General features: G+C 44.8%; 1 protein-coding gene across 1 annotated transcript in view; it reads left to right on the forward strand.

Moving 5' to 3' along the window:
• scube1 (signal peptide, CUB domain, EGF-like 1) overlaps positions 1-23093 on the forward strand; it is a 491162-nt gene that overhangs the window by 217276 nt on the left and 250793 nt on the right. Inside the window, exon 7 of the mRNA XM_037695765.1 lies at positions 3805-3894. Coding sequence (XP_037551693.1) covers positions 3805-3894 — 90 coding nt within the window. The remainder of the gene's footprint in view (positions 1-3804; positions 3895-23093) is intronic.

Consider the following 23093-nt stretch of genomic DNA (forward strand, 5'->3'; position numbering starts at 1 on the left):
TCCAGGTACTCCAGTTTCCTCCCACAGACCAACAACATGCATGTTAGGCTGATTGGTAACTCTAAATTGTCTCTAGGTGAGAGACAGTGAATGGTTGTTTGTCTCATTTGTCTCTACATGTCCCTGTGATGGACTGGAGACCTGTCCAGTTGTCCCCTGTCTCGCAGAGTGATGGCTGGAAATGGGCACCAGTGACCCCCCCAGCCCAAAAAGGATGACACTTTGCTTTAAACATCTTAAAATTGGCCCTCTGGGGAAAAAAAGTGCTAACCCCCACCATCCTGCCCAACTTGCTGGTGAAGATTCTCAGTCATCCAGGACATGATGAATTCAAAAAGTGTTCAATACAAAAACAACTGGACTTTATTTGTAACAGAAGACGTTTCGCTCCTCATCCGAGGAGCTTTCTCAATTCAAAGAGCAGAGAGTGAGAGATTCAGGTTATAATCCTGCCCAGCTTTTTTCCTGAACTGAACAGACAAACTTCTCACTGAGGCCGTTGATTAAACATTTATCTGATGACCTATTTAATAAACAGCCAACACCTCTTTTCCATTTTGTCGTTATGTCTTCTTGTATGTCTCACCTCAACCACTCCAGCAGATGGCTGGTTTTGACTGGTTGGTTGTTTTAAGCTGCTTTGAAGAAGAGGAGCTGTCCATCAAGGAGAAGCTGCAGTGTAGAAGCCAAAAGAACGGGAACTCTCCCAGTCTTCGTTTCTATTATCTTGTGGCTCTTTTTTCTTTCTCTCTCTCTCTTCATATTTAAACGAAAGATGGAGCCTCTCTGTTTGTGGTCACAATGCCCCTCCACACACTCCCACATGCACACATGCACACACACACACACACGCACGCACGCACGCACACACGCACACACACACACACACACACACACAGGTTTGTTTTGCTATCTTTATGGGGCCTTTGCATTGACTTCCATTCATTTCTATAGCCTAACCATGACCTTTATCCATAACCTAACCATTACCAGTACATACCTAACCCTAAACCTAACACATCCTCAATTCACACCTTAGTCCTAAACCTAGCCCCTAACCCACCAACGGGACTTCTTCTTATGGGGCCCGGGCTTTGGGCCCCATAAGGAGCAGTTGGTCCCCACAATGCAGTATAAGTTGGAAAAATGGGCCTCACAAAGTAGCATAAACAAGGACACACACACACACACACACACACCCTTCAACTTTTGGGTCTTCCTTTACCCCGATACCTATTTGACCCTTTTCTTTTTGTCCTTGTACTCTTCTTTCTCTCGTCTTGCTTTCTGGTGATAGTACCTGATTGCCTGTCTTGTCTGAATATCCGTGTAAAAAGATCAAGAATCACTAAAGAAAGTAACAACTCTGGGTTGGGGTGGGGGGTGTCAGGGGCATTATGTGAAACTCTGTGTCTAAATGGACATCTCATTTGCAGCCTAATCTTAACTAAAACTCACCTAGAAGCAAGCCGAACTTCCATTTTGAGTTCTCTCACTACCTTACAGTCATCATGAAAAACCCAAGCAAAGACTAACAAAGTCCATGCTCAATAATCCAGATATACAAGCCAACAATTTTCAGTCCGGTCATCTGGACAGTTTCTTTTTTTGCTGAAATGTTTCACCTTCCATCCAGAAGGCTTCATCAGTCAAGGAAACACACAACACAAAACTGATTCTTCCCCCAAACAGCTTACTCCAAAGTGGAACAAACCAGTTATGTTGGTGCTAGGATGGCCCCCCTCCTCCGGTGCCAGCCCTCTCCGTCGTCGACAGTCATGTCAAACTGGTTCAAAACCAACAAAGCCCATGCTCAAAAGTCCAGGTATACAATCCAACAATTTTTAGTCAGGTCATCTGGACAGTTTCTTTTTTTTGTGCTGAAGCAAGCAAAGACTGTAAGCAGAACCCTGCCAACTCAGAGATGACGTCCATCCCTCAGCACCCTCCATGCAACTCATTCAAGAGGCAGGGACTTGCACTGTCCTCCCAATTTTCTCTTATTGCCTACCACTTTTCTTGCATGCAGCTACTCAAAATGGCCGTACCATCAACCTGGTCTCCTCTTTCACTAACATACAGTTCGTTGCTTGTCTTGTAGACCCACATTGCATTCACATGGATCCTCTTTTTAAATTATGTTCCTATTATCAAATAAGGTACAATTTTATTGTTGTTGTTTTGTTTCATTGTATTGGTTTACTCTTAGTCTCCTAGTTTTCTTAGTGGCTCAGTGCCCCCCACCCACCCCTACACCTCATCTTGCATAGGTCCCTAAAGCAGCGTCCCTCCCCTCCATCACTTCTAGTCCTATTTAGGAATGAGCAGCATGGACTTTTCCCTTTAGAGTCCTACTAAGACCTTTTTTTATAAATCCACCTCTCTCTCTCGCTCTCTCTCTCTCTCTCTCTCTCTCTCTCTCTCTCTCTCTCTCTCTCACACACACACATACACACACACACACACCACACACACAACAACACACACACACACTTTATTTCCCTCTCTGACAGATTTCTTTTTCACACATTCAAGTAAGCAGACACTCAAAAGCTGGTATGCAGAAGCTTTTGATTCAACAATCACACATTCACCCACATTTCACTCCTGTTAGCCGAGCTCCAGAAAGACTCCATTCATCCCCGAATGTGCTTCAGAAAGTCCTTCACTTTGTCCATCGCACACAAGAGAAAAAGGTAGCAAGCTTGTGCAGCAGAGGTGGAAGGAACATTAATTGTGCCACATCCACTCCGTCAGACATCAAAGGCCTTTTCCGTTGCAGCATTCATACAGAGATGCTCATTCAGGCCTTAATGAGTCCGGCTGAGTGAAAGACTGGCTTCCTCTCCCAGCCTCTTCATCAAACTGCCGTACCCAGTGCAGGACATGCATGCCACTTGAGCTCCAACCGGTGTAACATATCTCAATTTCTCTTCTCGTCATTCATCCTTCGCCACAGCTTTTGGAAATGTGGTTTGTTCGGTGTTGACTGTTCAAGCCAGTTGTGATGTGTTCCATAGACGAACAGGCAACCAGCACTGCCCCCAGACTACTGGCCTTTTTCTGTGCATTTTCTTCTCACACTTTTCCTAACTCAGTTTAGAGTGTGTAGCCCTCCTCTCATGTAAGGCACGACTGAATTCAAACTTTTGTCCCTCTCTTGTTTCTTGTCCTTTCTCCATCATCTTATTTTTCTTAGACCTTTGAGCACCTTCTCTATGCCAATTGTCCTCTCATCTGCCCTTATTCTTTTTGTTGCTGTCAACATCAACCTGTTTCCTTTGTTTGTGTCCTTTCAAAGCAGTGTCTCTCACATAAATTCCTTTTCTGTCTCTTGTTTTCTTCCTCTTCTGTTTTTAGCACAAAGGAATTATTTCTAGGGGAGTGTGGCTGTTTTGGAAGGCATAAACGCCATCGGCAACATCATCAGAATCAAACTCCCACCCTCATTCCATCCCTAAAATCTCACATTTTTATGTTTTTAAAAATCCCCACCCCATGTTGTACATCCTAAAGAGTTTTCCCTGCCTACATTTTGCATACTTTCTGCTTCATTTTATAAACTATACACTGATAATGGTCAAGTGTATTTTTTTTTTTTACTTGCTGCTGGAAATTTATCATTGTTTGGGGATTAACACTAACAGGGATTTTGGCACATCTTCATCGCTTCTTGCTTGTTGGCTTTGATTAAATAATTCATTTATTTATTTCTCAAACGCTGAGTAGGGCTAAAGGTCTGGTCATCTGGGCTTCTCATTAACCTGCTGCTCACTGTTTGTCCCCTTGTCACTTGTGTTTTAGAGAAAGATGAGGCTGCAATTGAGAGCTCTGAGTTCAATGCCACGTCAGTAGCTGATGTGGACAAGCGGGTGAAACGGAGGCTACATATGGGTAACTCTTTTCTTCCTCTTTCTATGTGTTGCCATGCCGCTTGTGCTTGTATCACAGACTTGACATCTCCTCTTACCCTCTTGTTCACGTCTCTCTCTCTTTAATGTTAAAGCCATTTTTGTACATCTTTAGTGCCCACTGTATCCACAAACACCCCCACCCTCCCCCTCGAGTCACAGTTCTGATATAATTTTATATCTTTTTGTGAAAATTGACAAATACTGACTACACTAAATGTTTTAAAGTCCATCTCTAATTACAGAGTCTCATAGGGGTCAAGGTAAAAATTAACCAATCTATAACTTTATTGTCCATAACATTTCATGAGATGGACATTTATCTTTGACATCTGGCTCATACACACAAAACAACACAAGTTAAAAATGCCATAAAACTTGAAAAAGCTTTGCTAACCCAATAAAACCAATTCTAAAATACACGATACATTAAAAACATAATCAACAACATTGAGAAGTTTTGGGGTGAGGTACAGGTTGAGGTGACCTCTTTGATGGGTTATGACCTCGAATTATCACCCCATCACTGTATTTAGGGAGCTAACATGGACAGTGCAAAGAACACCCAGAACACTAAATTGATAGGAATATGTCTACATGCTGCAAGGAAGGTCATCCTCAAGTTATGGATATCACAGGAAGCCCCCACATTGAATGACTGGTATAAGGAGCTTCTGAGAATACTCCCACTGGGAAAAAAACTGACCTACACCCTACAGAATGACAGCGAGGGATTTGTTAAGATATGAAAACCACTCCTGGACAGACTAGATCCCACAGGCCTTAACTTTACAATTACATAAGGGATGCTATGATGCCTTATTTTGTTTTTTATTTTTACTTTTATTTATTTATTCTGATGGTCTGTTTTTATTTTTTTATTTGTTTTAATGTTTTTTGGTTATTGTAGGACCTGCTGTGTGTTTACCTGTTCTATTGAAATTGTTCATGTTTCCGGGGGTGGGGTGGGGGGTGGGGGGTGAGTTGGGGTTTCTCTATATATGCTATAACTAACAAATGTGTATGCATTTGCTATTTGCTATGAGAACCTCAAAAACTTATATCTTGTAAAAAAAAATCCATAAAACTTGGAAAAGCATTGCTAACCCAATAAAACCAATTCTAAAATACATTAAAAACATCCCAGCAGTCAACAGTCATGTGAGGCTACGTTTAAATAGGACCCTATGAAGAACAAACAGCAGCTGGAACAAATGACATTTTTGTTCCCATTTTTCTTTACCAGAGGAACCAGCAGTTCTATTTCATTTAGGCTTTGCCCTTTAAGGCTTCTCGCTAGTGGGTTTATCCCTAAGGCACTCAGCGCAGCACTGAAAACTTTAGTCCACGCCCACCTGCTGTGTGGGCCTTGCCCCCAGTCCGTATGAATTACGGTGAGACCGGGAATCGGCTCCCATTTTTTTTCTTCAGCCAGCTAGATAGCACTGTCAGAAGAACGAAGAAGGAAAAGTTGTCCAGCTTTGACTGGCACAACCTTTGCTAAGGATGCCTGGGTCTCTGCCACGCCAACCTCCTGCCGTCCCGGTGAGTTCTTCCTCCCCGAGGAGAAGCAGATGAACAGCCTTGTTCAAGGTAAGCACCGAGGAGTGCTTTTCCATGGCGGGCCGCTATCCGCTGGATGACGCCATCGCCTTTTCTAACATGTTTTTTTCCTTGCGGTAATCGTATGATTTCCTCAAAAAGGCGATGTTAGCAGCAGCCCCGCTGAATGTTTTTCCGTGGAGGGCCGCTACTCGCTGGATGATGCCACCACCTTTTCTAACATGTTTTTTTTCTCGAGGTAAATCGGATGATTTCCTTGAAAAAGGCGTTGTTGACAGCAGCTCCGCTGAATGTTTTTTTCGCCACCGCCTTCTGTGATGCAGAGTCACGCAGTGAACCGAATGACTCCTCCGAGAAAGGCGATGCGGAGCTGCCCCTTCCCTCCTGGAGAGCGTAGTGACAGAAGACGAGTGGCCGAGCGAATGCTCCGCCACCTTAGATCTTCTCACGTCGGCGACCACACCACACCTAGCCGTTGGTGCCCTCTCTCAGAGCTGCCCGACATAATCCAGGAGGATGTTAACACAAGGGACTTTCCATCCCCCGCCTCCTTCCGCCCTGATCGGATGATCTGGCAGCAAGGTTGGCTCCGCCCGGGCTCATCGCCCTGATTCATCTGGCCTCGCTTTCCAGTTGTGATGTCACACTGGAACGAGGCTGCAGCTGGGCTGGCAAGCTGAAGACAGCCGTCTCCACCTTCGTCTCCATCTCCAGAGTGGAGGGTTTTACCGATCAGTGTTTTACCCTCGGTCCCCCTCCCCCCCGGAGCCAAGCATGGCGGGTGGCACTTGGGGACAATGCATCCAGGATGGACCAGCAACCTATCCCTCCAAGAAAGCATGACCAGATAGTGACAAGGTCTCCAACCAAGCTCACCAGTGATCATTCCAGACGGCTGCAGCGAACAACAACGTTGCCCTGCTGGCCTACAGCATCTCGAAGAAGCTGGAAGAAGCAGACCTGCTGGAGGTGACAAGAGCTCTCTTTGTAAAGCTGCTGATGTCATCTTAAACATGTGTCACCTCTGCGATTTGCCTGTTCCGCATCACCGCCTGGATGACCATGATCCAGAGGACCACTTGGCTCCGCCTCTCTCCATCCATGTCCGAGAGGCTGCAGAAAGACCTGCTGGAGGGCCCCATCACCCTAGAGGCGCTGTTCGGGGCCAACTTCAGGACCATCCTTGAGGAATCGCAGAGGTTTAAGGAGGTCTCAGAGACTGTACACCATCTAGTGACGTCACAGTCCATCTGCCCCTCCAGCCGCTGGAGGGACTGCCTTGGCCAGCAACAGCACCGGAGGCATTCCACAACTGCGGCAGTGACTTCATGCCCTGCTCCTCCGCCGCCCCCCTCCACCAGGTAACAGATCCTTGAGGGAAAGGTATGTGTTTTTTGATGATGTATGTTTTTGATATAAAACAGAAACACCTCTGAAAGTTTTTTCATCTGAGTCTGTCAGATCAGCTGATCTCTCAGCTGCCTCTCTTCACACATTCCCACACAGAATGAGCCAGTAACCTCTAAACAGTGTTTTAAAAGGTACCGCAGTTCAGTAAATATCACAATACTCGTCTGCCACATCAGCGAAAATTATGTTTTTTCAGCAGACCAAGTCTGGTAAAATCCTTCGTCTCTCTGCCAGAGCCTATTTTTATTTTCTGCTGTTTTTCTGCCCACTCACAGCACACCGGGAGTAAACATGTTTCTCCACGACAGCTGCAGCCTCCACCGAAACGGTGTCTCACTCAGAAAGTGCTCACACCTCCTTTGGTGCACGTCGATTCACCTCAGCTCTATGTGAGATCGCAGCCTGGGCCCAGCACAGAGGCACACATACAGCCTTTTTTCTGTCAGAGCCCCCATTGGGTTCCCCTGGAGAATCTTCGGAGCGAGTGATGGCAGTAAGGATTTTTTAGTCTGGTTGACATTCATGAGAAACATGACACAACACAATGCGTGCCCACTCTCCGAGCGCTACTCAGAGTGGCAGCGAGTGTGTTCCCTGGACAGATGGACGGATCATCTAATCAGAAGGGGTTACACGCTACAGTTCGCAGCTCAACCCCCACCGTTTCAGAGGGATTATAGAGACAGTCCTGTCTTCTCCAGAACAGAGCTCATATCTCCAGTCAGAAGTTTAGGAATTTCTGACGAAAAACGTGTTTTCCAGAGCTCCCAACAGCTGCTGGAGAACTTCACCAGAACGACTGGTTTTCACCTCCATAGAGCTAAAGAGCGCATATTTCACATTTCCATCATTCTGAAACACCCCACGCACGTTCTCGAAATGCGTGGAGATGGCTCTGCAGTCGTTACACATGGAAGGAATGAGAAATCCTTTTATCTGGACGATTGGCTCTTATTAGCTCGGTCCAATTAGAAAGCTGTCGCACAGACCAAAACACTAGTGTTACACCTGCTAACCTGGGGTTTCTATAAACTGGGAAAAACTTCTGTTTGTCTGTCCCAAATGATTGTTTATCTGGAAGTGGAGCTAACTCAACTACAATGAGGGCCATTTATCACAGCTGAGAGCCGAAGCTCTGTCAACTCAGCTTCGCCGTGTCAAACCCTGCAGCATAGTGACAGTTCTGCCTGTCATACAACGCCTGGGACGATGTCAGCGGCCCACATCGTGGTTCTGTTGGACCTACTTCACATGAGAGGCCTTCAGAGATGGTTCGCCCACCTGCGCATAGATCCTGTGCGCCAGAAGAGGTGGATTATCTTTATGCCCCCCTCTGTGAGAAATGATCTGAATCACTGGGGAAACCCCCTCATTCTGTTAGAGGGAGTTCCCATCAGCAGGCCTACATCACACGTCTCAGTTTTCACAGACACATTCCTGTCAAGCTGGGAGGAATGTGTCTATCTCAAGCAGTGGGATCACAGTGGCTGGACCACATGTCACTTCACATAAATGTGCTAGAATGTTTTTTTCACGGTCTGAAACGTGACTCAGCATTTTGCCCCTGCTGCAGGATCAGCATGTTCTGATCCACACAGACAACAAATGACGGCAGTTTACATACACCGTCAGGGAGGTGTGCGCTCAGCCCAACTGTTATGCATCGCAAAACAGCTGTTGTGTTGGCCACACATGAATCTGCTCTCCATCAGAGCAGTGTACTTTCCAAACATTCCTGAACAGGTGAGTGGACATCATGTCGAGGGGCAGTCCCCGCCACAGAGACTGGAGCCTTCCTCCTGAGCTGTTTTTCTCAGTTTTGGGAGCAATTTCTGGCCGAGCAGCAGTGGATCTGTCCGCCACACGGGAGAACGCCCAGTGTCAATTATGGTTCTCACTGAGCACAAGAGACGACCCACCGTTAGGAGTGGACGCTTTTGCTCACAGCCCGTGGCCAAAAAATGCTCCTTTATGCATTCCCTCCAGTCCTGCTGATATCACGGACCCTGGTCCGGGTCCGGGAGGAAGAACCGTCAGTCATCCTTGTAGCTCCTGAACGCATATGCGCTCTGTGGTTCTCGACTCTGCAGCGACTGATATCAGGTCGGCTGTGGAAACTGCTGTGGGGGGGCGCTCTCCTGCAGGCAGGAAGAGCGATCAGGATTTACCCAGAAATAGGTCAGCATCTTTGGGTCTGTCCACTGAACAGATCCGTTTAGAAAAGATGGGCCTCTTACAAGCATGTGGTGCGTACGTTCAGGGCGCACGAGCTGCTTCCACCACAACGTTGTACACATCAAGTGGACAGCTTTTCTCAGCATTGGTGCACGGAGAAAGGTGTAGAGGCCATCTCATGTCCACTAGGTGGCATGCTGTCCTTTCTGCAGCAGCGTATGGACAGAGATCTAGCGTTCAGCACAAGTAAGACTTATGCTGCAATTATTTCTCCCTGTCACAAGGTTTTAAGTGACAGAACAGTTTTTAATCACCCGTTGATGAAATGTTTCCTGAAAGGTGTACAGAGACACAGACCGGTGTCACGTCCACTAGCTTCACAATGAAACCTACTGATGGTCCTGCACGCTCTGATCAAAGCTCCTTCTGAGCCTTTTGATCAGGTTTTACTTAAATTTCTGTCATTTAAAATAGCCCTGCTGTTAGCTCTGACGTCGGCAAGGAGAGTGAGTGTTTGTTTGCTCTCTCTGTTGCTCCCTCATGTCTCAGAATTCAAGCTTACGGCCGTTCAACTGTACTGCATTTTAACCCTGCTCTGAAAAGCATCACAAGCTCATTCAGACAGAGAGTGATAACCTTGGATGGGTTCTTATCTTTTTCCTCATAATTTCAAGGAGGAAGCAACATCTCACCTCCTTCTGTCCCATGCGCGTGTAACCCACGTGACTGCCACAATCAAGCCCCATCCCCTTTAAATTCCGGGCTCATCATAGGTCTTCTGGTTGTTAGCAACGCTGCTGCTCCCTGAGGCTGTACTCGGCGTCTGTCGTTATTTAAACAACTAGAAAGTTGCGCATCAGAAACGACTACCGCAATAAATCCAATATTTAACGGTGAGTCATCATGTCGATGGTGTTAAAGTCTGTCTGATTTTCAACACAATTACAGTAACTTTTATATCCTCCCGTTGTAGTGCTCACCAGGTTATGGTTTGGCTAGCAGCTGGTGTAGCCACCGTTTTGCACCTCCAAACCCATTACCATTGCAATCCCCGCAGACAAGAAAAAAAAAATGAGCGCTGGCAGCCTCAGCCACAGTGGTGTTCTGTGTTTATATGTTGTTAATAAAAGATCTAAAAAATAAAATAAAAACAGGGAGCGCTGGCTCTACAGCCCACACATCAGACCAGCCCACCAGGAAATCCCCAGACCCTCCCGCAGCCATGCTGGACCTGAGTTTAATTTGTTCGTGACAAATTCCTTCATTTCTCACCATTTCAGTCATGGCATCAACGGAGGAGGAAGAGATTGCTTGCCTCTTGGCAAAAAAACAAAAGAAAAGGCCAGATCAGGGATGAAGAAGGGGAATTTAATACAATGGTGTCGCATACAAAACAGTCCGTCGCTGGGCAGTTTATTGTGCGACACTGCGTACGCGTATGCGGTCGTAAAAATTTGAGCTTTGCATGGACATGCCCTGGGGGGTACGCTCGTACCTTTGCGTATGTACGTGTGTACCTCTGCGTATGGATGTACACGGCAGTATACTGTGGGCCTTAGTTCACTGTGGTGACCTCTGAAGAAGGGAGCAGTTGAAGGAAAAAAAGTGGGGTTGTTGTGGGCAGTTCATTCTTTTTTCCTGAAGAACACAGCAGTCAGAGCAATCTTTGTTTGGCAAATCATGAAAAAATAAAATAAAATTAGGGGGACATGATGTTAAAGGCAACGTCTCTCTCGGCGTTGGTTGACAAAAAGCATTCATCAGGAGGTCTCCAAACCATCTCACAGTGTTTACATTGGTTTTCATATTTCTTGTGTGTTACAAAAGCTCAGTCTTGTTGCTTGAATTTTGAACATGATAAAAAAAACTTTTCAAACAAGCAGGTGTTGCAACCTTTTTGGAACCTAATTGGAATTGTGTTGCTGGCATCCAGTTCCTCATGAACCCACCTGATTATTGTCACAGGCCTTTCCAACTTGTCTTATATCTATCAGAATTTGTTGCAGGCTTCTTCAAGTAACAATAAACTCACATGTAATCAGTTGCTGTCTGAACCATCCTAATTTTGATTAATGCGTCTGAAAGTTGTCTTGAATCCACCTAAACTCTGTTGTGCCTGTCTCCAGCCTGTTTCAAACCATATGAATTTTGTTGCCAGAAACATGGTCACAAACTCACCTGAATCCTTTGATAGTGTCTTCAACCAAAATTAGATTGCCAAATGCAAGATGGCTGCCAACATGTATATCGGTCCATCTTATGAGTTGGATAACTTGAAAAATAACAACATTCTGACTTCCATTTTATTGTGTGGTGTCACGGTTTTCAGGCTGAGCTGAACAGGAACGAACCCATTTATGCAGACAGGATGCAGAGGACAAGATGTAAAATAAGTAAACACTTTAATAATATAAATAAACATCTGATGTGGCAGCAAACACTTACAGGTCAGTATATGCGAGGGACACAGGAGGATACCAGACGATGCACAAAGACTGAGACACAGACCAGGGCTTATATGCACAGACTAGACAAGACAAATTACAAAAACCTGGAAGACACGCAGGTGAAACTGATCAGGGTAATTACTGAGAGACACTAGAGAGTACAGATACAGGGAGACTGACAGAGGGATACCATCCTTACATGTGGCTTCATATATGCCTATGAAAGTTCATCATCAAAGGAAGGACTGCCATGTCAAAGTCCTAGATGGTTGCTGCCATATATGTATGTAAACCTTGTAACATGGATAATTTCAAAGGTGATGAGTGTTTTTTCTGGACTGGAATTTAATAGGGAATACAAGTAAACAATGTTTATTGGTACAAGATGTTCAAGTGGGTAGGAGGTTACACTTTGTAGAAAAACAGAGGTCGGTTGAGGTATTGCAGAGTGACAGGTTCTGGTGAGTGAAGAGAGCAATTTTATCCACAGCCAGATGCAATAAAGAAGCTAGAGGGTGGCCAATGGTGGCCTTGGCCACCATAGATTAATCTAGGCCCACCCATACTTTTAAACAATATAAAAACTAGAAAGCATGGTTTCCTTTTGATGGTGACCTTTTTAACAATTTGATGCAGCCACATATACAAAATGGAAGCCGTTACCTTACCCATTTTCAAGTTAGAAAGATACACTTTATTGTCATTGTACAGTGGGGTATAAAAATATATATTTTGGCAGCAATCCTCTTAGCAGTGACAGTTGAGCAAAACGTTCATATACAGTACAGAAGAATAGAAAAAATACACATTCATACATTTGTCTTCATAAAGCATGACTATTAAGTCATGTTTAACAAATGTAAATATTCATGTTTAGAATATATATTTCCTGTAAAAGTCTTGATGCAGCCATAGGGAAGAAGCTGAGTTTTAGCCTGTTAGTGTGGTCTTGCTTCACTCTGAACCTGGCAGAGAGAAAGCTGGTGAACAGTGTCCTAGATTGGTGTGGTCATTCAGGATCATTGTGACCTTTCAGGAGAGGCAGCTTGAGTAGACCTTCTCCAGGAAAGAGAGCAGGGAACCAGAGAGGCTCTGAGCCATATTAATGACTTTTTGCAGCTGTTTCCTTTCCTCTGCATCTGCCATACCATACTGTGCATACATGCATTAGAACACTTTCTGTGGTGCAGAAGTAGAAGTTCCTTAGCAGAGGTAAGAGATGTTTCTTCTTCAGTGCTCTCACTGAAAAATATATACGTCTGAGCTTTTTTGATGATGCGAGTAGTGTTAACAGTCCAGCCCAGATCCCCTGAGATGTGCAGACTGAAGAACTTGAAGTCAAGCTGTTTCACTTCTTCTCCGTTGATACTGAGGCCTAAATGCAGTGCAGGCCTTGACTACCGGAAGTCAGTGATGATTTCTTTTGTCTTTCCAGTGTTGAGGTTGAGGTTGTTATCAATGCACCAAGCTGCCAGCACCTGGACCTCCACTCTGTATGACCCTCACTGTTATTGTTAATCAACTGTATGACATGTTCAGGCTCATGTTCGGGCTACTGTTGATACGGCATATTGTTTTACATTATTAGTGTTTAGCGTATATCTTAGATCTTTTAGCATACCATTTGGCATTAGCTTAGTGTATATGTTAGATCTGAGTATCATCAGCATAACAATTAAAATTTATCCCATGCTGTTTAATCACTTTACCTAATGGAAACATAGACAAAGTAAAGAGGTCTGGTCCAAGCACAACCCTGAGGAAATCCATGACTACCTTTAGTGTATGAAGAAGGTCCATTGTTTACATTTACAATTTGGAATCAGATAAATGTGATTTAAACCAATTCCGAGCTGTTCCTGTAATCCCAATATCATATTCAAGTCTCTGTAGTACAATATTGTGATCAACTGTATCAAATGCAGCACTGAGGTCTAACAGGACCAGTATAGACACAAGTCCACTGTCTGAGGCCATGAGAATATCATTAGTTACTTTTACTAGTGCTGTTTCTGTGCTATGATGAGCTCTAAACCCTGACTGAAACTCTTCAAACTAATTATTTGCAGATGTTCACACAACGGACCTGCAACTATTTTCTCTAGAATTTTTTAGATGAACTTTATTTTAGATATAGATCTATAATTGGCTAGGATTTCTGAGTCAAGGTTATGTTTCTTAAGTAAAGGTTTAATTACAGCAATCTTAAAATGCTGTGGTACGAAACCATTCATTAGAGACAATTAAGCAGATCCAAGATAATCCAAGTTAATAATTAAGGGATATACGTCTTTAAACAGTTTGGTTAGGATGGGATCTAGCAGACATGTGGATGGTTTGGATGAGATTATTATTTTTGACAATTCAGAGATCTCAACAGGACAAAAACTGTTCAAACATAAATCAGGTTCTAGTGACATTTTAAAAGTAGTCTCATCTGACACAGAACCAGAGGTGATACTAGGAATGTTGGTTTGAATGTTTCCCTAATCTCCATCCATCCATTATCTTTACCCGTTTATTCCATTTTGGGTCACGGGGGTCGCTGGTGCCCATGTCCAGCAATCACTGTGCGAGGGGCGGGGTACACCCTGGACGGGTCGCAAGTCCATCACAGGGCCACATAGAGACAAACGAGACAAACAACCATTCACTCTCTCACTCACACCTAGGGACAATTTAGAGTTACCAATCAGCCTAACATGCATGTTTTTGGTCTGTGGGAAGAAACCGGAGTACCCGGAGAAAACCCACGCATGCACGGAGAGAACATGCAAACTCCACCCAGAAGGCCCCTGGACCGGGGTTTGAACCAGGGACCTGTTCGCTGAAAGGCAGCAGCTCTACCAGTTGCGTCACCGTGCTGCCCGTTTCCCTAATCTAAATAATTTTATTTGTAAAATAATCTCATGAAGTCATCACATTATAATTGTAGTGATGTAGGGACAGCTTTGCTGTAGACACACTACTAATTAATTATTCTTAAAGCTAGTTCAAGCACAAAGAATATTAATTGTTTAATTACAATGGATTCTTTCTTTTTCGAGTTACATTTCTGCCATGTGACCGAGATAACTGTGAGGATTGTTTAATCGGTGACATGAGACGCCATTTTATCTTTGACCCATCAGAATAAATGCGGTCATTTATTTAACAGAATCAAAATTTAACATCAAGACATGTACACATTGATTTGCTGATCTGTTTCTGATTAATAAAAACTTGGCACACTTTACAAACAAGACAACAGAACATTACTGATTGAGGCTGATTCACCTCTGAAGGCATCTAGATTACTGGCAAATAGAAAAGTTTAAGAGAAGGAATAGATTTAAAAGGAAGATGGATGAAGGAAGATGTATGTTTGTTGACCAGAATTAGCACTCTTCTTTCAACACTAACTCAACCTTCCGGTACACTTCAGGACGTGCAGAGACTTTGTTACCTTAGATGGGGGCTACCTCCACTCCGGAACAGAAGTCCATTAGTACGATCCCTTTACAGCGTCTCCGGTTAAAGCGGCTGGTCATCGTCAGAAGTCGTGTGGTTTACTCCGTTCAACAGAACAAACTTCCTTCGAAGTTGTAGGGCGTTACGCCCGGGTGAGTTCACAGCGAGGCGCTGTGACTCCGTTGGGATGGACGGACCCTTGTCTCACGGTCAAATCCATCAGCTATTGATTAAATCTGAAAGTTCCTTAGGAACTCTCAGTAAGACTCCAGTCAGAGATTCCACTCAGAAGTGGAAGACTCCTGGGAAGACTTCATAGACTCCAGGAAGACTGCAAGAAGACTGAATAGTCCCAGGAAGTGTTGACTTTTTAAAGAGTACTCACTTCCTCTCAATTGGTACTTCCTGATTGGTTAAAACAACCAGCAGGGGCGATGTTTCAGTGATGTCAGAGGGTTATTAAAAGTCAAGAGGGTATGCAGGAATGTTTAAGAACGGTTAGTACAGACAGAGAAATGTTTATGAAGAGGTGAGACAAGGCAGGTGCCTGTTGAAGTTATTTACTATCTGCTAGTTTTAAAAACAAGACACTTCGTTCTAATAACTCGTCTCTGTTTGTCTCTGACTTTCGACCGACATCAAATCCACTCATTCAGATAGAAGATCAAAATGCACAATTACTTTGTAAATAGACATTTAACTTGATCTCTAAGTCTAATGAGGTTTAAAAATAATTAATACTGTTTCACAGTTGATTTAAATGAGTGGTTCACTCCAACATTTAGAAATGGTATGAACTAAACACACTTTGAATATCAAGATATTCTAAAATAGTAATGATAATGTAAAAAAGAAGCGTGTTCTTTCAATTGATTAATTCAGGATACAATTAAATAGTCTCTTGATGAGATAATTTGTATTTCTGGATTCAGATCAATGAAATAACAGTTCCTGTCCCCTGAAGGTCTTCAGAGACAGGTTGGGGTCGGTGGCCTAGTTCACTACAGTCCCCCCTTTGGAAATCATCGCCTGTCCATGTGGATGAATTCCAACATGAACTTACGCCTCCGAATGTCCTTGATCTTGATGTAATCCAGCAAGAGGAAAACAAAAGTCAAAGAAGGTAATCCAACAACGGTTTAGGTAATTCCACAATGTTGTTGGTAATTCCATAATGTCGTTGGTAATTCCATTGCAGCAATGCTTTAACCCCTTGGAAACAAAGTCTGTAATCCATTGGAAAAAGTCATATAATCCACAATGGTAAATCCACAACGATTGGAGGTGTTGATTGATCAGCATGCAGAGGGTTCCCTTGATTGAACTGCAGAGGCGACCACTGGATGGAGATTGGAGACCCACATTGGAGTTGTAGGTCCCTTCAGCGAAGGTTGCTGCTGGTGGTTCCCAGTGGATGCCATTCTGGTTCTATGTGTTCATGCATTTATGTGGTTTTAGTTGGGCTTATGAGTGAGATTTTACACAAGACCTTAACCTATATGCACCTGGTGTGTAAGCTATCATGGTTTAGATCAGCTACAGGTACCAGTTAAAAGGTGGGTCATGCTGAAAAATTATATATAGGAATTTATACCTATAGAAGGGCATTCCAAACTATTTTTCCATTGCTAACTTGGTTTAAGTTAGATTTACATGGCAAAATATAGTTTGGTTCAATTGTCTGTTGTCCCTTTAGACGAACGACTTGAGGTTTGGTTTTTTGGTTTTCCCCCTAAATGTTTTTGGAGTCTATGGCGAGACTCAACTGAAGGATTAGCTACCCCCCCCCGCCCAAAAAGGATTGTTCGAGTAGGTTCGGCTTGAACGTCATGAGACCAATGTAGGTTATGGTACTTAAGGTAGCATTAATCTACATTGACTCCTCGAAGGTTGAAGTTTAACAAATGAACTGCATGTTGGCATAGTTAAAGTCCTCTTAGTCTCTAACTAAAGTACACACAAAATTAATTCTTGCTGGGGGTGTTCAGAAACAATACCAAAACCAAATAAACAATTTTTCAACATCGACAACAGTAGTGATAAGCAACTAGAAAACAACGTTTCAATGCGCCACTCACTCTGATTGTCAGATTCGATCACGTTATTGCGTCTGAGTTGTTATCTTAACATTTAATCAAGCTTGGACTTATTTAGTTTCAGCTTGAGCGACCTTTTTTCCCACGAGGTCTGAGTTTGTGAGAACTTTGTCTCCTGTGGAATTATTGAACGCCTTGTGTAGTTTAACCTGGTTTCGATGTACCCATTTAACAATTGGCTCTTTTTGGCCTTTGCTGATTTTGATCTGGTAGACAACTGGAGACAGTTTGTCTGTTATCAGGTGGGGTCCAGTCCACCTGGGCATCAGTTTGTGGGCGAGAGTTCCGGTCCCGGACTCTCTTCTCCCGGTTGTGGGGGCGAACGTGTGGTACCAGACCCTATCTCCCACTTGGAGTTCCTCGTGAGAGGCGTTTTGGTCATAGTACGCCTTTCGTCCTTCAGCGGATTTCTCCAGGTTTTTCTGGGCAAACGCAAAGGTGTTTTTAAGGTGTTCTTCCAAGTCATTAATGCATTGTTGTGTGGTGTAGGCTGTTGCCATGGCAGCATCGCCTGGTTGGTACAACAGGTGTAGAGGGAGAGTCATTTGTCGACCCGTCATCATCTCGAAGGGAGAGATGCCAGTCGATGTGTGTGGAGTGGCCCTTATGGCCATGAGGACCAGAGGGAGTTTCACATCCCAGTCCTTGTTGTTTTCGGCTATGTATTTCTTCAAAATACTTACCACAGGTATGTTTGCTCTCTCCACTTGGCCTGAGGCCTGTGGGTGGTAGCCAACATGGAAGTTGACTTTGATGCCTAGCATCTTCCACAGTTCTTTCATCACTTCAGCTGTGAAGTGTGTACCTTGGTCTGAGTTCACCCTGAGGGGAAGTCCAAACCTTGAAAATACAGGATTCATTAGTAACATAGCAGTTGTTTGTGCTGTGTCGTTAGGAGCTGGTAGGCATTCTACCCATTTGGTAAATGTGCAAGTTACCGTGAGAAAATATTTATTTCCTCTAGTGCTCTTAGTAAGTGGTCCAACCCAGTCGATCTGGAGGTTGGACCATGGGAATGCAATGCCTCTACTTTGCAGTGGTGCTCTGTGGAGTGGTCTGGATGGCTGAAACTGGCCACAGACCAGGCACCCTTTTATGTAGTTCTTGACATCCTTTTTCATTCCAGGCCAATAAGCAACTTGTTTTAATGCTTTCAGTGTGGCATTATCTCCATTTTACCCTGCGGACGGGAGGTCATGCACATGAACTAACATCACCCCCCTGTGGTCATGGGGGACCACGAACAAGGGTGAGGACATCGGTCCATGAGCAAAAGTTAGGATGCCCTTGAGTAGTTTTAGCTGTTTGCACAGCTGAAAGAGGACTTTAAGGTCTGGATCGGAATCCAGGTCGGCTTCGGACGGAGTGTTTTTCTCTGGGCCAGCCAAGTACAGCATCATCGAGTTTATCGCAGGATCCGACTTCTGAAGTTGGATGATGTCTGGGTCAGTCAGCATAGGTTGTACAGAGACTGTGTTGTCAGCCGGCTTGGCTGTAGCCTGTGCACGTGTGACTGCCATTACCTCGGCTGTAGGTTGTACTGACAGTGTTGCGAGCAGCCAGGAGGGGTCAAAGGACCACTGAGGGCCGTCCACGGCTCCGTCCTTGGCTAGGAAATCTGTGAGGTCATTATACCGCTTGTCATCGCCTAGGACTCTTGAATGTCCTGGAACCTTTTTCTAGTAGACCTGTAGGTCATGTGATGTCTCCAAGTGATCACATGCCATGAAAAGCTCTTTGTGTTTTACCACTTTCTTGTTGCTTGTGAGAAAGCCGTTCTGCTTCCACAGAGCAAGATGACACAAGAAACTAAGTCGAGCGAAATTAGAGTCCGTGCAGATGACTAGCGTTTGGATGGAGCGTTCTACTGCCATACGGAGAGCTATTAGGATTCCTGCTATCTCAGCGTACTGAGAAGTCTGAGAGCCTAATTTATAGCCAAAAGTGACCTCTTGTTGGTCTTGGAGGAGGATCCCTCCAACACCTGATTTGTAGGTTTGTTTGTGGTGGAATGAGCATCCATCCACGTACAGTGTTACCATATCTTTGCAGATATTGCTATCAAAGTAGTGGTGATTCGAGTCATCACTTACTGAGGGTTTTTCCGCAGCTGGCAGATGGGTGGCAGGTACATCTTGTGTACACTCATGGCAGAGTGCCAGGTCGGTGCCCAAATATGACTTCTTGTTTTTTCCGTAGCGGATGTCTAGGTCAAAACTTTGAAGCGCCATGAGTCACGTGGCTACCCGTGAGTTTGTCACCACACCATCTCTGATGTGTTGGCTATTCAGGAAAGTTACTGGCTGGTGTTGTGTTTCAACAATGATTTTTTGTCCACCGATGTAACTGGAGAAGTGTTTAACTGCCCACGCAGTGGTCAGTAGAGCTTTCTCACAGTCTGAGAACTTTAATTCGGGGCCTGCCATTGTCTTACTGGCGTAGGCCATCACACGCTTGTCTTTGTCGTGCATCTGGTATAGACCTGCACTCATGCAGTGAGCTGAAAAGACCACTTCCAAGTGAAACTCTTTGTTGTAGTCTGGATAGACTAGACATGGGGCTGACTTGAGTCTGTCCCTGAGAGCGTTCATTGCCTGCTGTTGGCTATCAGCCCAGACAAATGGGACGTCTTTCTTTAGGAGTTCAGTCAGTGGTTTCGCAAAGTCTGCATAGTTCTCTGTGAATTGGCGTGAGTAGTTGCACACGCCCAGAAAACTTTGTAGTTCTCTGAGATTGGTGGGGACTTTGAGATTGTCTAGGCCTTGGGTGCGAGTCAATTGTGGTTGTACTCCGTCTGGACCTACTAGTAGGCCAACGTAGTCCACCTTGGTCCTGAACCACTGGCATTTTGACAGTGAGATTTTAGCACCAGCAGTAGTCAGTTGATTCAGAACGTGGTCGATCTCAGCCAAGTGTAAGTCCAGTGTTGGCTGCCTCAAAAGGACATTGTCCACGTAGATCAGTGTCCCACATTTGTGGGCGTCGGGACATGATTTGTTCAAAAAGATGTTGAACTCAGCTGGTGAGTTAGCGTAGCCAAAGGGACACCTGGTGAAGGTGTATTGTTGGCTACCAAAAGTGAAAGCTAGTTTGTGTTGGTCCTCGGCGCGCACAGGAATGATCCAAAAACAAGAGGCGACGTCAAGGGTGGAAAAGTACTTACCATCGGTGACCTTGGGCAGTTCCTGTTGGATCTGGGTCATTGGCCACCTAGATAAAGGAACTTGTTTGTTTAGCTATCTGTAGTCTATGGTAAGCCTCAACTTACCATTTGGTTTCAAAACTGGCCATAAAGGCGCAAAGTAGGTGTTATTACAATGTCTGATTATGCCTTTATCTAAAAGGTCATCAATGATTTCCTTGACAGGTTGATGTGCTGCCAGGGGAATCTTGTATTGTCTGACAAACGTAGGCGGTGAGTTTGGCGGAGTTGGGATGCTCACTGTGTGGAGCGAGGTCAACCCACAATCCATTGAGTCAGTCGAGAATGACTTCTCATATTTCATGAGAACTTGGCGGAGTTTGTCCCTTTCTTCACCAGTCGTCAGGGCGTTGGCTTGGGCGACCACCTGTTCAATCTGTGAAGAGATTTCTAAGGGTTCTTGATGTTTGGGGAGCTCCAGTGAGTCCCTTTCTGTGCCGTTAGACCTGTCTATAGGTAGGACACTATAGGTTTGAGGTCCTAAATCGACATCATTGGTTGAGAAGAGAGCTATGGCCTGTGTTGGTTTCGTGAACCAAACTGGACCAGTCTCTTGACTCGATACCAGGTTGTCTGGGAGTCCTCCCAGAAATGGAATGCCAAGTTCAAAATCATGAAAATCTGTGGAGATCAACCATCCTAGCCTTGTGTTTCTCAGGATCAGTACCTCCTCTGTGCCTGTGTTGCACACAGCTACAGATGTAGTTCTGGAGTCGAGGCTCACTTGGCTTGCGGCCTCAATGGACAGTCCTAGTTTGAAAAAACACAGGAGATGGTTGAAAGTACGCCTGTTTAAGGCTAATAGCTTCTCCTGCCATGATGTGGACTTGTACCATTAGGTTTGTTACCTGAGGTGGTACTGAGGTGTTTTGGTTGGTAGCAACCTGGCAGACCTCTGGAATGGTCTGTCCAACCATAAGGTTTGTTGTGTCTAGCACAGGAGGATCCTTTTTGGCTGGTTTTAGTGACCACAACACATTGTGGCTGGTGTCCACTTGGACACCTAATCTTACCAAGATGTCAGAGCCTAAGTAAGTTGCATGTGGTAAGTCTGGGACCACGAGGAATGGGTGTACCAGTTCCCTTTGGTTCCAGATCAGTTTCAGGTTAATGACTCCTTTTGCAGTCATCACTCGTGAACTGTTGGGATACAATGGAAAGCGGAAAGCTTTCTTGATCAGAACTGGACCCAAATGTTTCTTAACTAATGTTTCGTGGAAAGTTTGGTTAATAGCTGCTTTATCTGTCCACAGCGACAGTACAGCATCTTCGGTGTGGGATCCTTGGATCTCTACAACTTTAACTACCAATGGTAGGTAGTATCCGGTGGGCTTTGACTGTCTCAGCTTGCAGAGGAGGCTTTCTTGTTCAGTCAGAGTTGGGTTCACCGGTCGGGTCTCTCCGGTTTCACATGCTTTTAAAGGCTTACTTACCGGGACTGTGTTCTCTGCTGAGAGGTCCTCGGTGCCTTCTGCGGTGCCTGCTGTTGGGCAGTCTGTGACTGTCTCAGGAGGCATGAGTGTTGGCAGTATCGGCTCACTCTGGCCCACATTGTCTGTTCACCATAATCTATAATCGCCTCAAAGCAATTTATAAAATCCTGGCCGATCAAAAATGGGAATGAGTCAACCGTAGACACATGTACCGGGTGGTATAGTGTCATCTCGCCAACCTGCATGTGAACCATAGCTATAGCTGTCAGGGTTGTCCTCGTCTCTGCGAGGCCCTGCAGTTCTATAACACGTTCTATGAGAGTTATTTCCCTGTGAACACCGTTAGCGGTGGTCCTGAGCTCCTCAAACAGTTTGGCTGACATAATAGTTATGTCGGCTCCACCGTCCAGTAGGGCTTCATGTGTGAGGACCCCTTCAAGTGTTATCGACAGGTAAGCTTTTTTAGCGACCCCCTTTCTGATCAGGTTACACAGGAACCTTGTAGGTTTTGGCCAACGTTTCTTCTTACGTTTACCTTTGCCTGTGTAATCCCAGTTTGTCCGAACCGTTGGTGCAGTTGCTGCTGCTCCTGAGAGTTCGGTTTTTGACGGGCCTCCATCATTGATGTAAGAGATCACCCGCTCTCTGTCTGTTGAGGGGCTCTCATTGTTTGTAACAACAAGGTCCTGGTGGCTGTCCATGACAGCGGCAACGTTGTTGTTTGTGTCACCATGATTTGTCTGAACCGTTAGCACAGCTATCTTGATGCATGCTCAATAATCCAAGTAGAAAAATCCAAAAAAGTTCAATCTGGTCCTCTGGACATTCAAAAAACAAAACAAAACAAAGCAAAACAACAAAAAAATGTAGAAACGTTTCGTCTCTCATCTGAGAGACTTCCTCAGTCTGAGGTGCTGTATTCAGCTCAGTCTCTTAAATAGCACCTTCTCAGAGTGGATCAACCAGTTTTGCTACTGACAACCAAAACCAACTGATCACATGCTCAAGAAGGACCATCAATGGATCATTAGCACACTGATGGCTGTTTTACTATTCACAGAGGGCTGAGTGATACTAGCAATCACAGCATTGTAAGAGGGGGACAATTGAACACGTAGGCCTCCACCCCTGTTTAACGATGGACGATTTCTTTTTACAAAGATGGCCTCCTTTACTCCTCTCTCAAACCATCGTTCCTCTCTATCCAGGATGTGCACATCTTCATCAGGACTCTTTATCACAGAGCAGACAGCATCCCCACTAGCTCAGGAGCCAGGCAGAAGGAGAAATCCCACACAAGACAGGCTCTAGAGCAATGTGGATATCCTAACTGGGCCTTCCAGAAAGCAGAGAAGAAACCCAAACAGGACTCCAGTCAGCCAACAGGTGAAAAGGAGGAACCCAAA

The sequence above is a fragment of the Nematolebias whitei genome, chromosome 22 (genome assembly GCF_014905685.2).
Source record: "Nematolebias whitei isolate Nwh7 chromosome 22, NemWhi1, whole genome shotgun sequence".
NCBI classification, from domain to species: Eukaryota; Metazoa; Chordata; class Actinopteri; order Cyprinodontiformes; family Rivulidae; genus Nematolebias; species Nematolebias whitei.